Here is a 13141-nt window from a genome sequence, read left to right as displayed (position 1 = left end):
TTTTTCTGCTCAGCTCCTGGCAACCAACAGTCTGTGTTCTGTCTCTATGGATTTATCTATTCTGAACATTTCCTATAGATGTGGTCATACAGTATGTGACCTTTTGCACCTGGCTTCTTCCACTTAGCACAGTGTTTTCAAGATTCGTCCAGTGAGCATAATGTTTGTAGCATGCATTGGTACTTTATTCTTTTTTTTTTTTTTTGGCTGAATAATATACCGTTGTATATATACACCACAATTTGTTTATTCCTTCATCCATGGCTGGACATTTGGGCTGTTTCCACCTTTTGGCTATTGTGAATAGTAATGCTGTGAATATGTGTATACATGTATTTGTTTGAGTACTTGCTTTTCTCTTCCTTTTCTGTATATACTAGGTGTAGAATTGAGGAGTCATATGGCAATACAATGTTTAACATTTTGAGGAACTTCCAAATTGTTTTCCAGAGTAGCTGCAATCCTACCAGCAATATTTGAGGGTTCCAGTTTCTCCATATCCTTGTTAACACTTGTTGTCCATCTTTTTGATTATAGCCAGCCTAGCGGTTATGAAGTGGTTTTTGCATTGTGGTTTTGAATAGCATTTCCCTAATGACTAATGATTTTGAACATCTTTTCTTGTGCTTCTTGGCCATTTGCACGCCTTCTTTGGAGAAATTCAGATCTTTGACCCATTTTTTTAACTGAGTTGTAAGAGTTCTTTATATGTTCTAGATATAAGTCCCTTATTAGATATATGATTTGCAATTTTTTTCTCCCGTTCTGTTAGTTGTCTTTTAACTTTCTTGATGGTATCCTTTGAAGCACAGAGTTTTAAATTTTTATTAAATCTAATTTTAAAAATTTGGGGGGGATGAAATATGTCTGTTTTTTCTGTTGTCATTTATGCTTTTGGTGTTGATTCTAAGAAACCATTTTCTAACCCAAAGTCATGAAGATTTACTCCTATATTTTCTTCTATAGTTATTTTCTTTCACAATTTTAACTCTTACATATAGGTTTATGATCCATTTTGAGTTAACTTTTATGATGGTGTGAGGTAGGGGTCCAACTTCTTTTTTTTTTTTTTTTGTGGTACGCGGGCCTCTCACTGCTGTGGCCTCTCCCATTGTGGAGCACAGGCTCCGGACGCACAGGCTCAGTGGCCGTGGCTCATGGGCCCAGCCTCTCCGCGGCATGTGGGATCTTCCCGGACCGGGACACGAACCTGTGTCCTCTGCATCGGCAGGCGGACTCTCAACCACTGCGCCACCAGGGAAGCCCCCAACTTCTTTTTCATAATGTGGCTTATACAGATGTTCCAGCGCCACTTGTTGAAAACATTATTTTTCCCCCTTTGAATTGTCTTGACACCCTCATTGAACATCACTTGACCCATGAGATAGTTTAAAAGTTTTTTTCTGGACTTCCCTGGTAGCACAGTGGTTAAGAACCTGCCTGCCAATGCAGGGGACATGGGTTCGAGCCCTGGACTGGAGAGCAACTAAGCCCATGCGCCACAACTACTGAGTCTGCGCTCTAGAGCCCATGAACCACAACTACTGAGCCTGTGCGCCACAACTACTGAAGCCTGCGCACCTAGAGCCCCTGCTCCGCAACAAGAGAAGCCACCGCAATGAGAAGCCCATGCACCGCGACGAAGAGTAGCCCCCACTCTCCATGACTAGAGAAAGCCCCTGCACAGCAACGAAGACCCAACGCAGCCAAAAATAAATAAATAAATAAATTTATATATATATAAAAAGTTTTTTTCTTATTTTAAAACTCGTGCTTATTGTAAAAACTCAAGAAAAATGATTGGCTATAACGTTAAAATACTTCCCCATACACCTGCCAGAGTTAACTACTATTAGGTACCCTCCATGAACTCTTCTGTGTGTTAAAAAACACGAATAGAGGGACTTCCCTGGTGGCACATGGTAAGAATCCACCTGCCAGTGCGGGGGACGCGGGTTCAAGCCCCGGTCCGGGAAAATCCCTCATGCTGCGGAGCAACCGAGCCCGTGCGCCACAGCTACCAAGCCTGTGCTCTGGAGCCCGCGAGCCACAACTACTGAAGTCCGCACGCCTAGAGCTCGTGCCCTGCAACAAGAGAAGCCATTGCAATGAGAAGCCTGCGCATCGCAATGAAGAGTAGCCCCCGCTCGCCACAACTAGAGAATGCAACGAAGACCCAACAGAGCCAAAAATAATAATAAAACAAAACAAAACAAAACAAAAAACACACAAATATACTTTTTTTTTTAATATACAGAATGGGATATAATACAAGGTCTTCAACTTGCTTTTTAACTTAACAGTATATCTTGGACATCTTTCCATGCTACTACATGTATTAATAGGTCTACCTTATTCTTTTGGTAGCATAATATTTATATTATGGCTATTATCCATTTTCTTTTTAGTTTTTAAATAAACATTTTATTTTGGAGTAATTTTAGATTTACAGAAAAGTTACTCTTCACCCATTTTCTCCTAATACATAACTGTGGTACATTTATCCAACTAAGACAGTAACATTGGCACATTACTATTTTTTCCAATTTTTTAAATTGTAAAATACACAAACATAAAATTTACCATCTTAACTATTTTTACTGTACAGTTCAGTAGTATTAAATACATTCATAATATTGTGCTACCATTACCACTATCCGTCTCCAGCACTCTTCATTTTGCAAAACTGAGACTCTATACCCATTAAACAGTAAGTCCATTCCCCCCTGCCCCCAGCCCCTGCAACCACCATTTTACTTTCTGTTCCTATGATTTTGACTATGCTTAGTACTAATTATAGTGGAATCATACAGTATTTGTCTTTTTGTGACTGGCTTATTTCACTTAGCATAATGTCTTAAGGTTCATCCAAGCTGTAGCATATGTCATAACTTCCCTCCTTTTTTGCACCAAATAATATTCCATTGTACATGTATATACCACATTTTGCTTATCCATTCATCTGTCGATAGAGACTTGGGTTGCTTCCTTTTATTATATATTGTCAATAATGCTGCTGTGAACATAGGTATACAAATATCTCCCTGAGTCCCTGCTTTCGATTATTTTGAGTATATACCTAGAAGTGGAATTGCTAGATCATCTGGTCGTTCTATTTTTAATTTTTTGAGGAGATGTCATACTGTTTTCCACAGTGGCTATACCATTTTACAGTCCCACCAGCAGTGCACAAGGGTTCCAATTTCTCCACATCCTCTCCAATACTTATTTTTGTTTTTGTTTTTGTTTTGATAGTAGCCATCCTAATGGATATGAGGTTGTTATCTCATAGTTTTGATTTGTGTTTCCCTAATGATTAGTGATGTTGAGCATCTTTTCATGTGCTTATTGGCCATTTGTATATCTTCTTTGGAGAAATGTCTATTCAAATCTTTTCTCCATTTTTTAATCAGATTGTTTCAGCTTTTTTGTTGTTGAGTTTTAGGAGTTCTCTATGTATTCTGGATATTAATTCCTTATTAGATATATGATTTACAAATAATTTCTCCCATTCTGTGGGTTGCCTTTTTACTCTGTTGGTAGTCTTTTTTTTTTTTTTTTTTTGCGGTACGCAGGCCTCTCACTGTTGTGGCCTCTACCGTTGCGGAGCACAGGCTCCGGACGCGCAGGCTCAGCGGCCATGGCTCATGGGCCCAGCTGCTTCGCTGCATGTGGGGTCTTCCCGGACCGGGGCACGAACCTGTGTCCCCTGCGTCGGCAGGCGGACTCTCAACCATTGTGCCACCAGGGAAGCCCTGTTGGTAGTCTTTTGATGCACAAAATTTTTAAACTTTCATAAAGTCCAGTTTGTTTATTTTTTCTTTTATTGCCTATGCAGTTATTGTCATAACCAAGAATTCATTGCCAAATTCAATGTCAAGAAAGTTTTGCCTTATGTTCTTTTCTAAAAATTTTATAGTTTTAGGTCTTAAGTGTGGATCCATTTGGGGTTAATTTTTTTTTAATATCGTGTTAGGTAAGAGTCTAACTTCATTCTGTTGCGTGTGGAAATCTGGTTTTCCCAGCACCATTTGTTGAAAAGACTGTCCTTTCCCCATTGAATGGTCTTGGCACCCTTGTTGAAAATCATTTGATGATATATGTGAAGGTACAATACTATTAACTAAGCTTTATTCAGATTTCACCAATTCTTCGTCTATCATTCCTTTTCTGTTCTAGGACACAAGCCAGGATACTGCATTGCATTTACTATTACCTATTTAAAAATGTTTAATTTGGGGGGGTCTTAATCTGATAGGTGAGACATAGGGTAGAAAATTTAAAAGATATAAGAGGGTATATAGTGAAGTCAGTTTCCTCCTCTCCCTTGCATGTACAAGTATAGACGTCTCCCTCCCCCAGAAAGTAGCCCATTGAACACAGAAATGTTTAATGATAAATACGAGAAGGTGGACTGGCTGCCAAAGCAGGGCCTCCTGAACCCCAGAAGCAGCATCCTTCTGTTTAACACTGCCGGTCCAGCTGCCTGATGCTTTACCTTCTAGGTGTGAGTGAGGAGTCTCTGGCCTCTAATAGAGCCTTGCACAAAGCACAGAACTATGTGCTATGCATGTGTGACGATGCTTTGTTAAATATATACAACACACTCTTTGTGCAAGGTGTCATTAGAATGTGGACATGCTGGGACAGAAGGACAGTGGCTGAGGGAGGACGTGGCCGGGCAGGACAGCCATCTCTGCCTTTTTCACTCAGACTCTCCTTGGTTGACAGGTTTGTCTCAGAGGCAGAGTTATTCATGGCTGTGCGAAGCTTCCTCCTGTCTCTGCAGGACCAGGGTGAATGCCCTCCACTGGTGGTTTTCAGAGCTTCCATCTATCTACTTGCAATCTGCCAGGACAAAGACGGTGCGCTAGATGAGGTATGGACCAAAGTGCCTGGGGCTTTTCTTCCTCCTCTTGCACCTCTTCACATCATGGTTCCTTGGGAGACTATGATGATGTATATATAGAGAAGGTGGGTGGCAGAGAGAGAGTGTATGTTGGGGGAGTGGGGGAAGATAGAGTGCTGATATATACATAGCCCTTGTAACTTAGCCAATTCTCTCAACAGTACTGGGAGGCAGAGATTATTATTTCCATTTTATAGATAAGAAAATCAAGACTTAAGTTAAAGTATTGATAACTTTTGCTAGGTCACACAGTTAATTGATGGCGTGACCAGGACTCCAGCTCAGACTTGACCAACTCCCAAGGCTCTTTTCTTAGTACCACCTCTGGTTTATGCAGGAGGAAAGAGGTGTGAGGTGTCTCCAGGTAACAGTTTATCAAACAAAGTATGTTGCCGGCACCCAGATCATTGTTAACCAGGCTGGTCTTGGATTGCTTTGAAGGTGGTTATATGTTACAAGTTTTCTCTCTCTAGCTTCTTTATAAACTCTCAGGGGTGGAGGACTATGTCTGATTCATCACTGGATCTGTCACCTTTTCCACTGAAAATTGCTTTTATTCCTTAGATGTGGACACTTCAGCCTCAAATTAAGGACTCTCTTCCTTCACTGACTATTAATTTTGCCTTTTTAAAAAAATTACTATTGGGGCAAATGTGACATGAGCAGACCTGGTTTAATTTGAATGGAATCAGGAAGGTATAGTAGAAGTGCAAGTGTTCTCAAGTAAGACAGATGTAGGTATATAATGTCCCATTGTCTCTCTTTTTGTGCTATTAGCAGCCATTGGTGATCATTCCCTAGATCCTTTAATTCGTTAGGGATTGCAAAATATAATATCCTAATTCTGTCATTCTCTCTTTGTTTATTAACTGGACTATTTGTATAAAAAGAAACTTCTCTCACCAACTATTCAGTTACTCTGAATGGTAGATTGTATAGGAAGCATAGAGTGAATGTTTGATTCTTTCCCTTTAATTACCAGTTTTCAAAAAAAATGAGTTGGTTGCCTAGCACTCTCTAAAAGTGACCAAAGAGATTTTTTTAGTATCATTATGAGCTCATCGATTTAAAAATACTTGATGGTTTCAATCCACTATATTATCCTTTTGAGGATCAAATCATCCTATATTTGGCCAGTGGGAGCCTATTCAAGGTTGCTCCCAAGTCCTTTTGACACAACCTTAGTGATCTTTGACACAGCGTTTGAGTTTTCTTTTCTTTTTTAAAAAATAAATTTATTTATTAATTTTTTATTTTTGTCTGCTGCACGTGGACTTTCTCTAGTTGCTGCGAGCGGGGGCTACTCTTTATTGTGGTGCGTGGGCTTCTCTTTGCGGTGCTTCTCTTGCTGCTGAGCATGGCCTCTAGGTGCGCTGGCTTCAGTAGTTGTGGCACGTGGGCTCTGGAGTGCAGACTCAGTAGTTGTGGTGCACAGGCTTAGTTGCTCCATGGCATGTGGGATCTTCCCGGAACAGGGCTCGAACCCGTGTCCCCTGCATTGGCAGGCAGATTCTTAACCGCTGCACCACCAGGGAAGCCTGAGTTTGAGTTTTCTAGTATCACAAGATGCTTCAGGCATTCCTGCTCTCCCATCCTGTCTTGATCCTACCCAGTTAGGCTTTCACTCTTACCATATCCCTGAAAATGCACTTGTCAAAGTCAACAATAACAGATACATGGCTAAAGCCAATAGTCAGTATTTTAGTCATCATCTTGCTTGACCTATCAACAACATCTCTTTTCTTTGAAACACTGCTTTTCCTTGGCATCTAGAATACCGGGTATTCCTAGTTTTCCTCCTACTTATGTGGCAGTTATGTCTCAGCGTCTTTTGCTGATTCTCTTTTATCGCCTTGACCTCTAAATGTTGTAGTACCTCAGGGCTCCGTCTGTGACTGCTTTTGTTTTTTCTCTAAATTTACTGCTTTGATGATCTCATACAGTCTCATGGTTTAATTCATGGCTGGATTAAACAAGATCACTCTGGCCACTAGGACAATATAACAGAGGAGTACAAGGGTGAGGATGCAGAAACCAGTTAGGAGGCTACAGCAATAATGTAGGCAAGAGATAGTGGAGTAGGTGGTGAAAATTGTCAGCTTCTGGATATATTTTCAAGTTGGTGCCATAGGATCTCTTGATGGACCAGTGTGAAGTATGAGAATAAGAGAAGATAAAAGGATGTTTTCAAAGATTTGGGTTCTCATGAGGGTCAAAGAATTGTTGGATTGAAATACTAGAGGGAGTGAGCTGGAAAGATAGGAGGGGTGGTGGTAAAATGGGATGCTTGAAATTGGAATTATTTGGGAGGGTGCAGTTCTTCGTAATGACAAGGTCTAGATACGTGACCGTGGGAATGAATGGCTGAGGCAGGTAGAGGAGATTAGAAGGAGGAAGTAAGAGAATTTAGAGGCCAAGGTTTTCGAGCTAGGGAAGTGGGAGTGAAAATAGCCTCCCTTGAGAGACTGTAGGCAAAAGAGGTTTTTGGCAGAGAATCAAAGCAGCAAGGTGAAGGGAATATTCAAAGAGGTACAGGACATAGGGAATTTGCTGATAACTGTGAGTGAGTTCTAGAGGGCACGTGGAAGGGTTGTGGAGCTGTGTAAGAGTGGGAGATGGGATTTAAAGAGGACATGTCCTGAGCCATATGGGGGTGACCTGAAATTTCTGGGCTTTCTGAGGTGACTGACGTAAATGGGGGAAAAGGACACAATAGGAATAGTCCTGATGGCTTCAAGACTAATAATCGTGGCAAGATTGGTTCTTGAGGGCCCTCTCTTCCCATCTACCAGTGGGTGTGGAGACTTAGAAGGTAGTTTATGGAGGAGCTCCAGATTTCCCCTCTTAGGTGTGAATCCATAAATGATATATAACATTGTTTTGCATTTTAAAAATTCTTATATAAATATATAAATGGCAATATACAGTCACAACTTGTTTTTTTTTCACTTTGGTTTTCTATTTTTATTTATTTATCCAGGTTTTTTAAAAAATTGTGGTAAAATATACAAACATAAAATTTACTATCTTAACCATTTTTAGTGTACAGTAATGGTATTGTGTACATTAATATTGTTGTGCAACCATCTCACCACCATCTATCTCCAGAAATCTTTTCATCTTGCAAAACTGAAACTCTATACCCATTAAACAATAACTCCCCTATGTGCATTGACCACTTATCATGTGCCAGGTGCCAGGTGCCATGTGGGTCCCTGTCAGGGTTGAGGTGAATCAAACAAACTCCCTGCCCTCAGGGAGCACCAGTTTGGCAAGAGAGACAAAAAGATCTCCTACAAGGCAGGGAACAGCTACAGTGCTTCCTGGAGCTGGAGGACCATTGAGAGCTACGAAAGCACAAGGGGCAAGAGGTTGTGTCCGATTGTGGCATCAGAGAGGCTTCGTGGAAGAGATAGAGGTAGCGAAGGGAGAACTTTCAGGCTGAGCGTAGAGTAAGATTTAAGATACAGAAGTGGGGAGTTACCCAGTCTATCCATTCAAGGAAGGAAGCCTAGTTTAGTGTGGCTTGGCTAGGTCATGTGGGAGAAGGAGTGGAAAGAAGCTGGGAGGTAGACCTAAGTCTTTAATAACATGCTCGAAAAGGAAATTAAGCAGATAATTCCATTTACAGTAGCATTAAGAAATTAAATATATAGGAATAAATTTAACAAAAGAAGTGCAAGGACTTGATCACTGAAACTCACAAAACATTATTGAAAGAATTTAAAGAATACATAACTAAATAGAAAGACAACCTGTGTTCCTGAATCAGAAGACTTAATGGCCAGTTATAAGATAAATAAGTGCTGGGGATGTAATGTACATCATGATGACTACAGCTAACAATGTTGTTTTGTATATTTGAAAGTTGCTAAGAAAGTAGATCTTAAAAGTTTTCATCACAAGGAAAAAACTTTTGTAATTATGTGAGGTGATGGATGTTGACTAAACTTATTGTGGTAATCATTTCACAATATATACATTTATCAGATCATTATGTTATACTCCTTAAACTTATACAATGTTATACATCAATTATATCTCAATAAAATTAGGAAAAAAGAAGACAATAGTGTTCAGATGGCAGTACTCCCCAAATTGATCTATAGATTCAACATAATCTTGATCAAAATCCCTGTTGCCTTCTCTTTTGTTTTTTTAAGATGTAATTTTATTAATTTTTGGCTGCGTTGGGTCTTCGTTGCTGCACACAGGACTTTTCTAGTTGCAGCAGGCGGATTCTTATCCACTGCGCCACCAGGAGAGTCCCTGCCTTCTCTTTTTTTGTCCAGAAATAGACAAGTTGATCCTTAAATTTATATGGAAATGCAAGGGACCCAAAATAGCCAAAACAATCTTGAAAAAGAAGCACAAGGGCTTTCCTTGTGGTGCAGTGGTTAAGAATCCGCCTGCCAATGCAGGGGACACGGGTTCGAGCCCTGTTCCGGGAAGATCCCACATGCCACAGAGCATCTAAGCCCGTGCGCCACAACTACTGAGCCTGCACTCTAGAGCCCGTGCGCCACAACTGGTGAGCCCATGTGCCACAGCTACTGAAGCCCGTGCACCTAGAGCCCATGCTCCGTGACAAGAGAAGCCACTGCAGTGAGAAGCCCGTGCACCGCAACGAGGAGTAGCCCCCACTTGCCGCAACTAGAGAAAGCCCACGTGCAGCAACGAAGACCCAACACAGCCAAAAAAATTAATAAATTTAAAAAAAAAGCACAAGGTTGGAGGACTCACACTTCTTAATTTAAACTTACTACAAAAATAGAGTAATCAAGACAGTGTGGTTCTGGTATATGTCTACCATAGACAACCAGATCAATGGAATACAACTAAGAGTCCAAAAATAAACCCATATTTTATTTTATTTATTTTTTTTGCGGTACGCGGGCCTCTCACTGTTGTGGCCTCTCCCGTTGCGGAGCACAGGCTCTGGACGCGCAGGCTCAGCGGCCATGGCTCACGGGCCCAGCCACTCCGTGGCATGTGGGATCTTCCTGGACCGGGGCACGAACCCGTGTCCCCTGCATCAGCAGGTGGACTCTCAACCACTGCGCCACCAGGGAAGCTGAAACCCATATATTTTTAAAAGGATGCCAAGACAATTCAGTGGGGAAAGAATAGCCTTTTTTTTTTTTTTTTTTAAGAATAGCCTTTTTAATAAATGGTGTTGGGACAGCTGGATATCCACAAGCAACAGAATGAATTTGGACCCTTACCTCATACCGTACACAAAAAATAAATCAAAATAGATCAAAGACCCAAATGAAGAGTGAAAACTATAAACTATAAAATTCTTAAAATAACATGTTAAGGAATTTGAGCTTTGTAATATGTACAATGGGAAGAGAGAGGTTTTTGAGGGTTAATAAATGATTCAGAACACCTGCCCTTTGCTTTCTCTGTGCCAGGTCTTAGGCCAAGTGCACAGATCAATCTGCCACAGTCCCAGCCCTCAAGCATCTCAAGTCTAGTGCGGGAGGTGGACAAGTACACGCTGACAATTATGATACACTGTGGTATCATTATAGAGCTGGGTTTCTCAGCCATGGCACTACTAACATTTTGCACAGTCTAACTCTTTTCTGTGGGAGGCTGTCCTGTGCATTGTAGGATATTTAGTGGGATCCTGCTCTCTCCTACTAGATGCCAGTAGCACTCTCCCAATCAAGACAATCAAAAATGTCTGTAAACATTTTAAAATGTCCCCTGAGGAGCAAAATCACCCCCAGTTGAGGACCATTGTTATAAGGTAAGCACAGTGAGGTTTTCTTTTCTCTAGAGGGTGCTGGGATGAGCCAGTGTAGATATCCTGGAGCACTGAGAAGCCAGTACGTTTTTCCCGCTACGTCTTGGCTGTCTGTGTTTGTTGGGGATTGGGGTCTCTTGAGTCCTCTGCAAGGTGTATTTAGCCCCTTTCTTCTTTGCCTCCAGGCTGTGGTTGGCGCCATCAGAAAATTACTAGAGGGCATCCCGGACCTGCACCTAGTGTACACCCACCACCCCCTCCTGCTCAGGTTATTCCTGTTGTATCCAGAGCTGATGAGTAGGTTTGGACACCGTGTCCTGGAACTTTGGTTCTCCTGGGAAGAGAGCATCTGTGAGGAGCTGGATGATGTCGCCTCTGCTGGGCAGCCCACCCTTCCCGCCAGCTTAGCAGCCCTGTTTCATGTGCTCAGAAGCAGCCCCAGCACCCTGCTTATTTTGCTGGTAGGTGACCACTTGCTCATTTCTACATTCAGAGATGGTGGGCCCTCTCTCTCTGGGAGCTGGTTTATTGAGGTCAGGAGGCACCCGCAGCTGCTTCTGCCTGCCTCTGGACTTATCACTGTTTCCATGTGAGTAGGAGGTGCTTTCGGCTGGCAGGTGCCTAGTTTCTGTAAGTCTATACCCTTTCTTAAGTCTGATGGAGGTCTGCTCACTGAGAGATATGTGCCTCTCTAATCCCCAGGGGATATACCTATGAAATGCTGACCTCAGTCACCATTCCCTCTCACCTCCCTGTCTTCTCTTAAGCATATTCTGTTAACAAGGGTTTGATGTCATAGGGGACCCCTGGGGCACGTAGATGAAGATGTCTGATAGTAGAGGGACTCAGCCTCTTTTCTACCATAACTCTCAGGATAATGTTACATGTGCAACACCCTCCCTTAGGCATACCCAGAATTTTTTTGTCATGAGTTTATTGCATATTCCATTGCTTTTTTTATGAAGTAAGACATTCCTATAATTTCTGTCAGGTACATCAGTTAGATAAGTAAGCCGCCTGCTGTCTGCAGTTTCTAACACACTGACTTTAATTCCATCTTTTTTTCCTCATTATTATAGGGATGACTGATATAATTTATATATATATATTAAAAAGGAAATTATTTACACATTTGACAATTTGTATTTAGTGACCAGTTACTAGTTTTAGGTCCCAAACTGAGCACACTAGCATATGAGACACTCTTTTTAGAACCCCTGCCTTCAATGCCAGTTACTTGGCTCCCCACCCCTTAGTCCTGGAAGAATGACATAGCCCTTTAGAGAAGAGTGGGTGTTCCTTTGATATTCTTATCATCAACAAACATGATTCCCTGACTTTATTGGAGTGACTGTGGTGGAAATAACACCTGCATATTATATATCTCACATCCTTAGGTACCTACATCTGTCTGTATTCACATTCTCATGTACACACTCCCCACTCAGACTTAAATTTTCACCTTTTTCCCTGAGATCTGTCATCTTGTGAAATCACACACGTGTTGGCTTGATAGGGGCCACATTCATGCTTTGGCTCAAATTCTTCCTTGGAGGGGGAAGAAAAGAGAAGAAGGAACGGGTTAAAAATAAACCATTAGTGCATAGGGAAAGAAGAAAAGATGGGATGCCAGGCAGAGTAGCAATGGACAGAGCTAAGATACTGGATTTTCTTTGCCAGGTAATGTATTCAGGGTCAATTCCTCACATATAACAGGTACTTATAAATTTTTGCTGACTTACTGAGTTAGGGGTCTGGACAGATCTAAGTCTCTCAAAAAAGAAAAAATTCAGATCTTCTGAGAAAGATACTAATCATGGTATCTTATTTTTTTCTTTTTAAACAGATGAAGAAATAGGTTTAGAGAAATTTGTCCAAGGTCCCAAGAGCTGAGATTAAAACCCAGATTTTGACTCCCTAATGTTCTTTCTAGTAAACTCAGCTAAATTCAGTGTTTCATCTAATGGGAGAGCTGTTTGTTTGAGCACTAGGGATATAGGGATGAATTTCACCTAGTCCCTGCCCCATGGGCCAGTGAGAGACTCAGACACAACAAACCACTAACAACTGGAAGATGAAGGCTTCTCTGAGCTTCGGTTTCCTCACATGCATAAGGGAGATAACATGGGGATAAATGAAAGAATGTATAGGAACACTTGTGATATGCTATACATGGTAGACTATCATTCACTGATTATTGACTGACTCTGAACCGGATAATGTTAATCTCACAGAGGCTTATTGAATTGCCAAGGTCATATAACTAATAAAGATCATGACCATGACTGGAGCCTAAATTAATGAGTTTTTCACTAAATTAGATCCTAGAAACATCAGTGGTAAGAAAAAATAGCAAGGAACAGCTTTGTTGTTTGTTCATGTGTATATAATTCCTACCATTTCTCCCCAGCTTCTAGCAGCAGGAGAGGAAAGAGTCTAAAAATATGTGGTGGTACCAATTTCTGTTTTTGATATGT

The 13141-nt window shown here is 41.2% G+C and overlaps 1 protein-coding gene across 1 annotated transcript in view; it reads left to right on the top strand.

Moving 5' to 3' along the window:
- MEI1 (meiotic double-stranded break formation protein 1) overlaps positions 1-13141 on the top strand; it is a 64106-nt gene that overhangs the window by 30522 nt on the left and 20443 nt on the right. Inside the window, exons 19-20 of the mRNA XM_060165002.1 lie at positions 4732-4879; positions 10850-11125. Coding sequence (XP_060020985.1) covers positions 4732-4879; positions 10850-11125 — 424 coding nt within the window. The remainder of the gene's footprint in view (positions 1-4731; positions 4880-10849; positions 11126-13141) is intronic.

The sequence above is a fragment of the Lagenorhynchus albirostris genome, chromosome 11, assembly GCF_949774975.1.
Source record: "Lagenorhynchus albirostris chromosome 11, mLagAlb1.1, whole genome shotgun sequence".
Classification (NCBI taxonomy): domain Eukaryota; kingdom Metazoa; phylum Chordata; class Mammalia; order Artiodactyla; family Delphinidae; genus Lagenorhynchus; species Lagenorhynchus albirostris.
Note: the sequence above shows the minus strand (reverse complement) of the source record. Positions and strands in the feature narration are given on the sequence as shown.